The sequence below is a fragment of the Rana temporaria genome, chromosome 5, assembly GCF_905171775.1.
Source record: "Rana temporaria chromosome 5, aRanTem1.1, whole genome shotgun sequence".
In the NCBI taxonomy this organism is placed as follows: Eukaryota; Metazoa; Chordata; class Amphibia; order Anura; family Ranidae; genus Rana; species Rana temporaria.
This window is the reverse complement of record NC_053493.1, coordinates 99428547-99443372: the sequence shown is the minus strand read 5'-3', so window position 1 is coordinate 99443372 and position 14826 is coordinate 99428547. Positions and strand designations below refer to the sequence as shown.

Here is a 14826-nt window from a genome sequence, read left to right as displayed (position 1 = left end):
ATGATAATGTGGCACGTGTTGGACATCCTGTCTCAGACATCTCAGACACATTGTCAAGTCTTGCCTTTGGCTACCGGTGTTATTTGTACCAGGGCTATAAAGGAAACATCTTTAGAGAAGTATACTAAAATATGCACGAAAAAAGGCATTAATGCCCCAATACCACAATACAGTACCTGCTGCCTGAATGACATATTATCAGGCATAAGTTTTGTCATTTAGGAGGGTGCGTATGCAAAAAAAAGACAGAAAGATCACTGCTTCACAAAAGTGGCTTTAAGTGCAGATGAACTAATGTATATGACCCACAACACTAACAATTTTAATAAGGCAATACATGGGCTGAGACTGTTGTACCAAACCAGTCAGCCTCTGGTAGTTCTACTACATCTGGCCAGCCTTTGACAGACATAAATGTGAGGTGCATAACCCTTCTACTTAGAAAAATATAATTTTAGTATCTGCTGTCAGTATGTAGTGACAGCCTACAACACTTTCAAGTCTATATAAAAATAAAATGATTTGCTTATTTTATCCCTTGCTTTGGCATTTTACAGATCCTTAGTTTCATGTCCTTAAACTGAACCTGTGACAAGGTTATGGACATTTAAATATTTATATATATATATTGAACAAGCAGTAAGTAAATAATAAGTAATAATACACCCTCAGGAACCTCTGCAGCTGCATGCACTGCCAAGCAATTCATCCTCAATCAATCCTTCTCTCAGCATTTTTGCTCACTCTGTTCCTATATACCATGCACCACATCCCTATTAAACAATATATACACCAAAAGTTGGATTTGTTTAGGTGCAACAGACTATCAGGAATAAGAACATTACATACTGTAAGTGTAAAAAAAGATTTTCATTCACATACTGTTGATGACACAACGATATTATAAAAGATACATTGATAAAATTACAAATTATTATTCCACTTAGAATACAACCATAATTAGTTGGAATAAAAAATGGAAAGGAAAAAAGCACATCGCTTCTCCAACCCCCATGCCCAGATATCAGCAAAGAAACAGTCCCTGGTGTCTGTATAATATGAACATCATCACATTTCACTCTGTTCCTCTGCCAACAGTAGCTTTCCAATCTCTAATATAAACACAGAGGAGGTGCACTGAGAAAGGGAGCAGAGTATGCCAAGATGTTGTGATAAGGATTTGAAGAACAGTGTTTGTGCTTTGAACTGTGAGAATGAATTGCTCCACAATGTTTGCAGCTTTAGAGGCCATCAAGAGATTTTTTTTTTTAGCATTTACTGCTTAGTAAAATAAATATGTCAATACTTAGATGTCCATATCTTGACCACAGGTTCAATTCAAGACTGTCCAGCCTTGGTTTGGCTGGTTATAGCCATAGGATATTTTGGTTTAAGAGGTACAGGCCTCCGATAATTTTTAAGAATGATAGTTATTCAAAATATATATATATATATATATTTTTAATACATTGCAACGTTTCTTAAAGATTTGTGTTTTTCAAATGGTCAGCTATAATTGAATCGATTAAATAAGGTAACATGGCTATATATAGATACTTTTTTTAAACACAACCTTAAATGTCTTTTTATGTAATTACTACAATTATTGTCATTACTAAAATGCTCATTTATCAATTGGACTACCACATCTGTTGTAGACATTTGATTTCTATGACAATACAAAAATATTTCTCTCTGGCCAATGCTGAATAGAATTTTACAAATATTATGCACATCTGGTTATGACATCTTTCCCATGAAGTTACAGTTGTGCGCTCTACACAAAAGGCATGTGCTTTTACGTTCCAAACTCCTTGCCGTGCGCTGATTACTGCTGACAACCTTTCAACAATTCCTCAGTATACAAATACAGCCATGGAAACAAACTACTTGGTTTACTCTAAATCACTACTCCCAGCTACCTCAAAACAAAACAATTTCAATTCTCAAAATTAAAATCAAATGCGATGTGATTTTTCACATATCCATTTTCAGTTATATTTTTGGTATTTTAATACTTTTTTCAAAGTCTATCCCAACCCAACTCATGCTTAAGAAGCTACAATTTCCTGCTGTTGAACTTTTAGGAGAGTGTATGTGATATGTAGCAATAACTGGAGTGGACCACAGCCTATAGAGATTGGATGTAAAAAAAGGTGTTATTTCCAAGTTGCCAAGGGCAATGTGCAAAATTGGCATTTGTCTTGGACCCAGCAGGAATGAGGGCACACAATGTACTTTTTTAGCAACTAATCCTATAACTTATTACTCTAATATTGCTTACATTTAAGGTCACTGTTGACCTGAGAAGGAAGCCAATATCTAAAGGCTCTCACAGGCAGCAAACAATAGGCAGAGGTTTGGAGCATTCTATACCATCTGCACAAACTAAAGCTAAATTCCAGGCAAAAAGCTAAACACACAGTTGGAATACAGAAAATGGGACTTTTTTAACGTACCAAATATTTTGTATTTTTTTTTTTAATCCAGCTCTGAGATTTACACAGCTTTACCATACTACACAACCCTATTTGGCAAGGGAAAAACTGAATTTACTCTGCTACAGTTCCGTAACACTTACAGGTCTTTACCCCACTTTACTGTGTCTGGACAGTAAAAAAAACACTGATGAAATTGTCTCTATTATCATACTCTTCTTTGTAGAAAGCTCATTGTGCTGCAGCACAACCAAATAGTTGAACCTGTTAAACAAGGATGGCAAGAGGCTGATACTAATGCATATGCTTCTATACATAGGCTTCTCCAATGTGGATGGATAAATCTCCCCTGCCAGCTATTGTATTTTAGACAGTGCCCACAGCTGTGAATACCAGAACAGCGACTTCATCTGATAGGATGCAGTCACTGCAGCCGACAATTTCCACGCAAAGTCTCTTCAGCCAGGGGGTGTCAACAAGGCCACCCATAGTTGAATTTGGCTGATTCAGCAGTAATGTTGTCTATGGCCAGCTTAACTCAAATTTGAGTACTTGCACTGCTTAGTAATGAATATTAGCCCGCAACTCAGTGCACTCCAAAATTCTGATCTTAATTAGCTACATTCAAAATACATAGTGTATAAAGCTATCGCATTTCAGACATGACGGTCCTAGTCATAGCATACTAAAATGTGAATTAAAATCACAACATTTATAGATCCTGAAGTCCACTTCCAAAGCAGTTAAAGAGGTGGGACCCAGTAATTGAAATAAATCAAACAAAAATTAACAATAAGTAGGAGGATAACAGAAAACAGAAACAATTAGCTGCAGACTTGCAAATGAAGCAGTAGAGTTTGGGTATTGTATCCAGTGACTTTACTGTGCTCTCTTGCGATCCCCTTAAAAGTGGTAGTAAACTCTCAATTTAGAGTTTTACCTACAGGAAAGCTTATAATAAAGCTTATCTTAGGTTTAATGAATATCTCCTAAACATGCACTATTTAGGAGATATTCTAGTAAGCAGCGGCCAGTGATGTCACCAGTGCATGTGCTCTGAAGGAATGGTATACCTGCGCCATTCCTTCAGAGCTCTGTACTGCTGCTGTGACTTTCACGGGCATACATGGATGGGATGCCATCATGGCTCAGCCATTCAGGCAGCGACAGACCACAAACCTGGAAGGAAGACCAGATGGAAGGTTGACTCCTCTGCAGCGGTGACAGTGAACTGCTGGAAGGCGTTGCAATGCATACTAGCAGATTATGCTTTAACTTTGCAGGGAGAGGTTTTTTTTTTTAAACATTTACAACCGCTTTCAGCGTTATCATGGTCCCTTGTAACATATACTCACAGATTCATGGAAGGGATGGAAAGGAAAAATTGTTGTAAGGACTCATGTGAGATAAGGGCTAGACTAAAATATGCTCAACATGGTGTAAGTCTATTCCTGGGAGAACTAGCACTGCAACTAGGACTACAAACATTAGCACTGCACATCAATATACAGTACTGTATATAGTGTTTTAAAATGATTACCCCAGCACTTGTAGTTTTACTCCAGTACTTGCAGCTTTATATTCTGCTATCTCCTGCTTTTTTTTCTTCCTGAACATCCATTTTTTACAGGAAAGTATTAACAGTGGACAGTGCTGTCTCCAGTCGATTAGATGGGGAAGGGAGGGGGAGAGGGAGAGGAAAGAAGGAGCAGGGGAGTGCCTTGCCATCCTATGCTACAGGGCTATGTATTTCTATTGATACACACAGTGTAGTAAAACACAGTCCCAATGCTTGCTTGCAAGAGTCGCTACATAGGCTTTTGCAAAGGAAAGGTGCCACCCTGAAACGGGAAACTTGGGGTAGTGACCATAGCATCAGCTTAAACTTGAACATAGGCAAGTATTAAAAGATTAAAAGGCTGCATACTCAGTAATTAACTCAACTTCTGAGAGTACTTAAAAACTGAGGGGCATATCCTCAAAGAAATTACGCCGGCGTATCTGTTGATACGCCGCGTAATTTCACATTTTGCGCGTTGTATCTTTGTTTTGGTATCCACCAAACAAGATACAACGGCATCTAAGATGCAATTTTCCCGCGGCCCCTGGGTGGCGTTCACGTCGTAATCCTCGTCGAGTATGCAAATTCGTTTTTTCCGACGATCCACGAACGTACGAGCGGCCGTTGCATTCTTTTTCGTCGTTTCTGTTCGGCTTTTTCCGGCATTTAGTTAAAGCTGCTATCTGGTGGCGTACTCAATGTTAACTATGGCCGTCGTTCCCGCGTATAATTTAGAAAATGTTACGTCGTTTGCGTAAGTCGTCCGTGAATGGGGCTGGACGCCATTTACGTTCACAACGAAAACAATGACGTCCTTGCGGCGTCATTTGAAGCAATGCACCCTGGGAATTTTTACGGACGGGGCATGCGCAGTTCGTTTGGCGCGGGGACACGCTTCATTTAAATGAAACACGTCCCCTACTCGCCGCATTTGAATTCCGCGCCCTTACGCTGCGAGAAATACACTATGCCGCCTTAACTTACGGCGCAAATTCTTTCAGGATTCAAACATTTGCAAAGCAAGTTACAGCGGCGTAGCGTATCTCACATATGCCCATGCAAATGTATGAGGATCTGCCCCTGAGGGTTTAACATCACTTAAACTACTTTAGTAGCTAAAAAAAAAATAATAAATAGGAGTAACTTATCCCAACCCTGCTCTGTATGGCTCCTATACAGAGCTAATGTTTTGAAAAGAAAGAGCTTCTTCTGAACTCTCTCTTTAGAAAAGCCATAATGCTTTGCACAGCTTGAGTCACGGGTACACCATGCATTATATAATTTATTTGTGAAATAAAGATTTTGTGGAAATAATAATAATAATAAAAAAAAAATCTTAATTGCTAAACCCTTTTACCACAGTTACAAGAAACATTTTAATAGCTACAAACTTTAATAGCTTATGCTTGAGTAAATGGTTTGTAGCTAAAGCGGTCTGGATAAAGACCTGTGTCATATGATGGTCCAATCAGTGCAGACACAATTCCTCATCTAGCTTGGCATGCATATTTAGTATGTAAACAGATGCAACAGTTCCTTATTTATTGCACTTTGAGCTATATGAATGAAAACAGCTTTGTGTGTTCTTACCATTTTGGCATCTGAGTGCATTGGAGGGACTTGAGGTGAAGAACAAGGATTGCCTAGGTTGGGACCCTGCATCCCCATGATATTGGAGTTCATTGACATCTGTCTTTCCATCTGTGTGGGATATGAGAAAAACTGTGACATGACACCCACGGAATCCATCTTAAAACAGTATGAGGTACACAGTCTTTTATTTAAGAAAGGTTATTTACCTCCTTTTTAAATGTAAAAACATAAAAAAAGTGCATATTGCATTTTAGGAAGGCAGTCTCCTTTGCATAGTCTGAAATTAGAGTATTGCCTGCCAAATCTTAGGTATTTGGCTCTGCAAGAAAAAGCAGATGTCACAAAGTAATTATACTTGTACTTCCTTTGAAGAGCCTGATAATGTACAGTATGTTAGCCAGTGTGCACCAGGGAGTTTCAGTACACAAAATCTTTTGTTTCCCATTTCTTGTTTAGAACAGGAACTTAGAAAGAGGGTTTAAAAATGAGATTTAACAGATAACATATTTAGGAGAAGGAAGCTAAAATGGGTAAAAAAACTGTAAACACTAAAGAGATTACAAAGTTGAAAAAGTGTAATGGGTCTATAAGGATGTAAAAATTGGACATTGTTTATCCAGGGTGGATTCAAGCATGCTGCATTCTCTTTTCAGTACTTCTATCATACTGCTCTATTTGCAACCCCTTCATGATTATCACCACAGCCATAACAAGTGTTGTGAACAGTGGTGTATTTAGGTTTTGTGCTGCCCTAGGCCTAACTAAACTCGTGCACCCCCTTATTTAAATATGACCCACCCCCTTCCTGTCAAGACCACGCCCCTTTCTGTTTAAGACCCACCCTGACATTTTCGAGTAGGGACACTAGTTCTCAATGCCTGGGTGGGGGGAATGGATTCCCTTAATTTGCATAGATTTCCTATAACTTCCTGTTTAGCTATGGGGCAGCAAGTGAAGGGAAATCTCTGCAATGGGACAGGAATGGTAAAAAAAATAAACTAACAGGGGCTATAACCCTCCCTTACGTTATTCAAAATGAAAAAAAGTGTTGCCTATAGTTCTACTTCAAGCACAAATTTCTGATAAATTTATGGAGAGGACTAAGAAGATATAACCATGCCAATGGTGCAGCAGAAAACATATAGCACAGTGAGGAAGGTTTGTGGTCCAGGATGATAGGACAGTCAAAATTAGAAACAGCTTGCGTTACACCAACAGTGTAGCACAAGCCAGCAGGGACACTTTCTGTGCTGCCCCCCTGCAAAGTGCTGCCCTAGGCCTGGGCCTTGTTGACCTAGGCCAGGATACAGTGTTGGTTGTGCAATAAAAATGAAGTAAAATTAAGGGGAGCGCAGCACCTGGCTATAGATTGTCCCACTAATACTTGTGTTTAATTTTATATTTCTGTACAGGTGCACTTTAATGTATATTGCATCTATGCTTTTACCATGTAAGAACTTAGAATCTATTAGTATGTAATTTTCCAAAAGTCTGGGATAGCGTACTCCATTCTTTGTATAGTTGCCTTCTCTAGTGTCAGTTACTACTGGTAGCCACTAAAGGAAGTACTGCTGCTTTTAACAAGAAGACTTGACATGGTTGCTGCTGCGGGGTCAAGGGTCTTTTTAAACAGGTCAACCTACCTGCTAAACTTTAACCAGAAACAAAAAATTAGAGCAGACAGAAACCATTATTATTTGTGGATGAGTTTCTGGACAGAACAATTTAGTGGCAGCTTTTAAGATAAGGTAGTACATGATTAGCCAACGTTTGGGAAACGCTGCACTAGCGTAAACCACCCCCTGTATACCAAAATGTAATTATAGACAATCTAAATGTTCTCCAGCACCTGACTACTCTTTCCTCAACCCAGGTTTGTACTAAGGGCTTTGGATATAGTCTAGCTTGAAGAGGAGCCATTTATATGCTCAGTTTTACAGCGGCTCTTCACCCATAAATCGAAAGTGCCTCCTGTCCACCCCTCCTCTACTCAATTTTTTTTACCCTTTTGTTCAGATAAAGGATTTGGTGCCGCCTCATATCACTGGAAGACATACTGTTTCATTCACAGTAGAGGTGAGGGGTGGGCCTAGTTGCGAGTCATTGGAAGGCCCACTCCTAATCCAAAAGAGCCAGCAAGCCTCCCAATAATGTCAGAAACAACATGGTGGTGTGGGACCGAGCGATGGCAGGACACAAAGGGATCTCAATGAGACAAGTATCTGAAATGTACAGATTCCATCTCCCAGTAAAAAAATGAGGGGGGGTGGACCACTTTATTGAGCTGGAACACTGGGCAATTTAGCTTTGCAATATGGTAATGCTGCATGTAACGCTGAATGAAAGTGGTGATTTGAAGGACAATTAAACTTAAGCTAAACAAGTCACAATGTTTAGTTCTGTCTACCTTTAATTTAATTGGTGCAGACTGCACAAGGGCACTAAAACTCTGGTGTTTTTTTTTTATATATACTGTGCAGGAGCAAATGCAATATTGACCAGTTTAGTCATATCAAACTATTCTTTTTGTCATTACAACTAAATATAAAGATGACTGTGAAATAATTCTAAAGCTTTTTGTAAAAGTTTAGCAACCTCTATCTTATGAAGTTTGTCAGTGTTACAGCTGCCACTGCTGACCTGTTCGTCTGAGTATGTTAGTTCTCTGGCTGTCATTGTGTTCCAATGGCTTCAGTACTTTTTAAGTCACTGACCCAAAACAAGTATAGAGATAAGGAATTATGACCCTTGTCTTACACTCTTATAGAGTGTGCTAGCTCAGTGTCTGCATTAAAACTTTTAAAACCAGACACTGCCAGGCAATTTGAGGCTTTCGAAGGAGTCCAGTGATGGCACCTTCTGTGCTGTATACACAGTGGTGTATTTAGGTTTTGTGCTGCCCTAGGCCTGACTAAACTCGTGCACCCCCTAATTTAAATATGACCCACCCCCTTCCTGTCAAGGCCACACCCCTTTCTGTTTAAGACCCACCCTGGCATTTTCGAGTAGGGACACTAGTTCTCAATGCCTGGGTGGGGGGGAATGGATTCCCTTAATTTTCATAGATTTCCTATCACTTCCTGGTTAGCTATGGGGCAGAAAGTGAAGGGAAATCTCTGTAATGGGACAGGGATGGTAAAAAAATAAACTGACAGGGGCTATAACCCTCCCTTACTCTATCCAAAATGAAAAAAAAAGTGTTGCCTATAGTTCTACTTCAAGCACAAATTTCTGATAATTTTATGGAGAGGACTAAGAAGATATAACCATGCCAATGGTACAGCAGAAAACATATAGCACAGTTATGCCCTGTACACATGATCGATCCATCCGATGAAAACGCTCTGATGGACCATTTTCATGGGTTAACCGATGAAGCTGACTGATGGTCCGTCACGCCTACACACCATTAGTTAAAAAACCGATTGTGTCAGAACGCGGTGACGTAAAACACAACGGCTTCCAAGCATGCGTCGACTTGATTCTGAGCATGCGTGGATTTTCAACCGATGGACGTGCCTACAAACGATCAGGTTTTTTCTATCGGTTAGGTATCCATTGGTTAAATTTAAAACAAGATTGCTTTTTTTTAACCTATGGATAAATAACCAATGGGGCCCACACACGATCGGTTTGGTCCGATGAAAACGGTCCATCAGACCGTTCTCATCGGTTTGACTGACCGTGTGTACACGGCATGAGGAAGGTTTGTGGTCCAGGATGATAGGACAGTCAAAATTAGAAACGGCTTGCGTTACACCAACAGTGTAGCACAAGCCAGCGGGGACACTTTTCGTGCTGCCCCCCTGCAAAGTGCTGCCCTAGGCCTGGGCCTTGTTGGCCTAGGCCAGGATACAGCATTGTGTATACATGATAGGGGTATGCTGAACCCTGAACATAGCAATCTGCATTTAGTACTACATGAAACATACAATAATGGTTAACAATGCCAGGTTAGCACTTAAGCCTCGTACACACGTCCGAGGAACTCGACGGGTAAAACACATAGTTTTGCTCGTCGAGTTCCTTGTGAAGCCGCCGAGGATCTCGGCGAGCCAAATTTTCCCATTGTCGTCGAGGAAAAAGAAGACATGCTTTCTTTTTGGCCCGACGAGATCCTCGGCGGTTTCCTCGTTGAAAAGTGTACACACGACCGGTTTCCTCGGCAAAAAAAAAAAAAAAAACAGCAAGCTTCTTGCTGGTTTTTGCAGAGAAACTTGGTAAAGTAAAAAACCTTGAAATACACTCATGCTTTAATATAAGTTTTACAGTAAATTGATGAAAACATACTGAAAAATGTTGGACATTAAAAAAAAAAGACAGCTGGCAAGAAAAGATCACAGTGGACCAACCCTAAATCAGGACAATAAAACTAAAATCATGCAAAGAGAAAATGTATTGTCTAAACTGTATATATTTATTATCAAAGTGACTGGAACTTTAAAAGCATGTTTTGAAGAAGCATGGAAATTTATGGCATTTTCCCAAGGATGAATATAGTGTATTCCCTGCAAAGTAATCAGAATGTGAAGGTTTGTGATACATCTCAGCCTTACAAAAGGGTAAGAGCTGCCAGAATGTTACTAGAAGGAAATCTCCGGGGAAAAGAGATGGAGATCATATTTCTGCTCTCCTTGGCTCGCTCTAGTGACAAGCAGAATGGTTTTGCTTTAGCGTATTTATCAAAAATAGCAATCAGTGTGGCAGTGCAAAATAAACTCGTCAGTGGACAATTTTGGTGCTAAAAGCTTTTAGAATGTACAAGGCTTTTTATCTTGTGGTAATAAATGAAGGACCTTCACCATTTTTTGTGCTATGTTGTATGTGCTTTATAACCTGTCCCTATTTTACACTAGAGATTTGATTCTGCAGTCATGGTACATAGCTACTTAATCTGGGTGTTGATAAATGGTCATGCCTAGTGAATCAGGCGTGTCAGCTAGAGATACATCTGCACACTGCAATCGGATAGCCCCAGAAGAGGTCATCTCAGTGCTGATCTCCTTTGTGTTATGAAGAAAAGAAAATCTGACTTTTTCTAAGTGCAAAAAGAAGGAGGGAGGAGGGGACCAATGAAAAAAAAAAGAATAATGAGTCCTCTCAGAACACAACGTGATATGTTTCCCATTTCAAGTATGCATTCCGAAAATAATTTCTCCACCACAACAGGCCCCATAGCTATTACTTTAAATTGACTAGGCAAAAGATGGTTTTATGTTAATGAGTGAGATGACTGCATGACACCACGAAAGTGTACTGTGAAACAAGGTCCCTGTAGTTAAAAAGCTATTCTACTTCTCCAACATGAAAACCTGGGTAATCTCTATGAATAGTACTTGTAGGTTGGAATAAGAGCAGCTTTATTATTTTAACCACTTCATTACTGGGCACTTAAACCCCCTTCTTGTCCAGACCAATTTTCAGCTTTCAGCGCTGACGCATTTTGAATGACAATTGCGCGGTCATACAACACTGTACCCAAATTATATTTTTATCATTTTTTTCCCCACAAATAGAGCTTTCTTTTGGTGGTATTTGATCATCTCTGCGATTTTTATTTTTTGCGCTATAAACAAAAAAATACAGAACATTTGAAAAAAAAACACAATATTTTTTACTTTTTGTTATAATAATATCCCAATTTTTTTTAAAAAAAATATTTTTTTCCTCGGTTTAGGCCAATACGTATTCTTCTATATTTTTGTTAAAAAAAAATCGCAATAAGCGTATTTGATCGGTTTGCGCAAAAGTTATAGCACCTACAAAATAGGGGATAGATTTATGATTTATTTTTTATTTTTTTATTTTTTACTAGTAATGGCGGCGATCTGCGATTTTTTTTGCGATTTTTTATTGCGACGGACATATCGGACACTTTTGACACAAATTTGGGACCATTCAAATTTATACATCAATCAGTGCTATAAAAATGCACTAATTACTGTATAAATGTGACTGGCAGGGAAGGGGTTAACCACTAGGGGGTGAGGAAGGGGTTAAATGTATTACCTGGGTGTGTTCTAACTAGGGTTGTCCCGATACCACTTTTTTAGGACCGAGTACAAGTACCGATACTTTTTTTCAAGTAGTCGCCGATACCGAATACCGATACTTTTTTTAAATGTGTCCCCAAATGCAGCCATGTCCCTCACATATGCAGCCATGTCCCTCTAGCCATGTCCCTCACATATGCAGCCATGTCCCTCACATATGCAGCCATGTCCCTCTAGCCATGTCCCTCACATATGCAGCCATGTCCCTCTAGCCATGTCCCTCATATGCAGCCATGTCCCTCACATATGCAGCAATGTCCCTCTAGCCATGTCCCTCATATGCAGCCATGTCCCTCACATATGCAGCAATGTCCCTCTAGCCATGTCCCTCATATGCAGCCATGTCCCTCACATATGCAGCAATGTCCCTCTAGCCATGTCCCTCACATATGCAGCAATGTCCCTCTAGCCATGTCCCTCACATATGCAGCCATGTCCCTCTAGCCATGTCCCTCACATATGCAGCCATGTCCCTCACATATGCAGCAATGTCCCTCTAGCCATGTCCCTCGATGCAGCGGCGCGATGCGGCGGCAGCGGCGGGGGGGGGGGGAAGGGGGGGAAAGTATTCTATTTAGGTATCGGGGGTATTTGCGCGAGTACGAGTACTCCCGCAAATACTCGGTATCGGTCCCGATACCGATACTGGTATCGGTATCTGGACAACCCTAGTTCTAACTGTGTGGGGGGTGACTGGGGGAGGTGACCGATGCTGTGTCCCTATGTACAAGAGACACAGATCGGTCTCCTCTCCTCTGACAGCACGTGGAGCTCTGTGTTTACACACAGAGCTCCATGTCCCTGCTGTCACCGACGACCGCGTGTACCCGGCGGACATTGCGGCTGCCAGGTACACGCATCGGCTTCCCAGCGATGCGCCGCCACAGTGTTTACCCGCTGCGCCCCCCCAGTAATGCACAGAAAAAGACGTCCAAAGACGTCCACTCGGCACTTGAGAGCCGCGCTGTAGACGTCTTTTGTCTATAGCGCGGATCTCAAGTGGTTAATATTTCTAAGTAAAATTACAGAGCATGAGATGAACATCACCAATACGGGAATGGAAGCAGAGTGTCTGTCTGGCAGAACAGCTCTAGAGATCATGATGAATTAGACAGGCAGGACATATAATCCAGTTACCCATGCAGAGTTTGTTTTTTGGAATTTCGTTGAGCATCTCATTCATCTCACGGAGAGCCGGAAGCCTCATTGAATGCACACAGGACATGTTTTATTAAATATGTATTAATAAAAAGGGGACAAAACTTTTTTCAAGCTGAATAACAGTCACGTCCTGCCTGAAAATATTTTCTTTTTCTGTGCTGATAATATCCACAATTGTATCTAGCTACTTTATACTAAAAGGACAACATTTGTGGAGTCTAGAACTGTTCACATACATGGCCTATGACTTGCCTGCAAACTGTGGGCCGAGTAAAGACTTTTTCGCCAATGCTTTGTATTGTATACTGTAGTATAAAGAAAAATATACCCACTTTCATAAAAGTTCAAGGATTTGAATCTACCAAGAGATGCAGTGCCCATACAAATATATGATAACGTTGCAGGCTTCATATATTTAAAAAGGTTGAAGAACATATAGGGTATATTCTTCCTTATAATACACCAAAAACTAATACATAGATAGAAAAACATTCTAAATCTCTGCTTCCCAAACTTCACACACTTTAACATGAAATCTGGCTGACCATGTGGTATCTGTTGTCTTGTGGGATGGGCTTCATTAAAAAAACAGTAAATTATTCAAACCACAATCACAGTCTAGACTGTTCATACATATATAATTGAAAGGGATTAACATAGGCACTTAATAAAAGGGGTTGTATTTGAGTATAAAAATCAACTTTATTCTAAGTCTGAAAAGTCCATAAAAGTGGAAATAAATGACTCATATATGCATAGAATGAGGATACGAGTAATGAAAGCTCCATGATCAGGGCCCTGTTTTGTTAATGCACTGTCCTCCTTTTTATTGTAAAGTGCTGTGCAAACTGATGGTGCTATATAAATCCTGTATTTTAATAAAAAAAATAAGAAGAAAAATGTTTTCAGATTTTAGCCACAATTTATTAATATATCTTTATTTGTTTATTTGTCATATTTATAAAGCATTGTCAGTTCATCAGTCCCTGGTATACGGAAGATTATATTTCAATGTCCCTACCACATTCATACAAGTATACACTCCACTCACTCCAAGTGAAATTTTTCTATAGCAGAAAACTGCAGTACCTGGAGGAAACCCACACATGAGGACAACACACACACTCTAAAGCCTCGTACACACGACCGGTTTTCCCGTTGGGAAAACTGCCATGAGAGCTTTTGGCTGGGAAAACCGTCCGTGTGTATGCTCCATCTCAGGCCTCGTACACACGACCAAGGAACTCGACGGGCGAAACACATTGTTTTTCTCGTCGAGTTCCTTGTTAGGCTTGTCAAGGAACTCGACAAGCTTGCTTTGCGTACACACTGTCAAGACAAAATCTACTCGTTCTCAAACGCGGTGACATACAACACATACAACGGCAGGGGAAGTTCGATTCCACTGGCTAAACTCTTGGGGCTGGTTTTGCTAATTTCATGTGTTTGTGTGTTAAATAAAAGTTTGGTAAGAGACGATTTGCACTTTTCAGTCTGTTACAGCTTTAAAAATGTGTTATCTCCATTACAAATGCTACTTTTACTCCCGTCTCATACTTTAATCTGAGCAAGCGCGGGTTTCTTAGCATACAGACGTCCGAGAATCTCGACGAGCCAATTTGGACTCCCGTCGAGGAAATAGAGAACTTGCTCTCTTTTTGGCTCATGGAGGTTCTCGGTAGTTTCCTCGACGAAAATGTACACACGACCGGTTTCCTCGGCAAAAAAATATCTCCCAGCAAGTTTCTTGCTGGTTTTTGCAGAGAAACTCGGTCGTGTGTACGAGGCTTTCGTTTTCCTGAGAGGGAAACTGCCAAAAAAAAAAAAAAAAAGAGAACCAGCTCTCTTTTTTCTCACCGGGATTCCCGGCGGTTTTTAACCCGGCAGTTTTCTTATGGGAAACACTGCGATGGAGCATACACACGGCCGGGATTCCTAAACAAAGCTCTCATGGCAGTTTTCCTGCCGGGAAACCCAGTTGGGGGAAAAAGTTACCAATCAGGTTCTCGGTTTTCCCCTC

At 40.3% G+C, this 14826-nt stretch overlaps 1 protein-coding gene across 2 annotated transcripts in view; it reads right to left on the bottom strand.

Moving 5' to 3' along the window:
• CREB5 (cAMP responsive element binding protein 5) overlaps nucleotides 1–14826 on the bottom strand; it is a 415389-nt gene that overhangs the window by 90010 nt on the left and 310553 nt on the right. For both annotated transcript variants that reach the window (XM_040352926.1, XM_040352928.1), the window contains exon 6: nucleotides 5590–5700. In XM_040352926.1, coding sequence (XP_040208860.1) covers nucleotides 5590–5700 — 111 coding nt within the window. The remainder of the gene's footprint in view (nucleotides 1–5589; nucleotides 5701–14826) is intronic.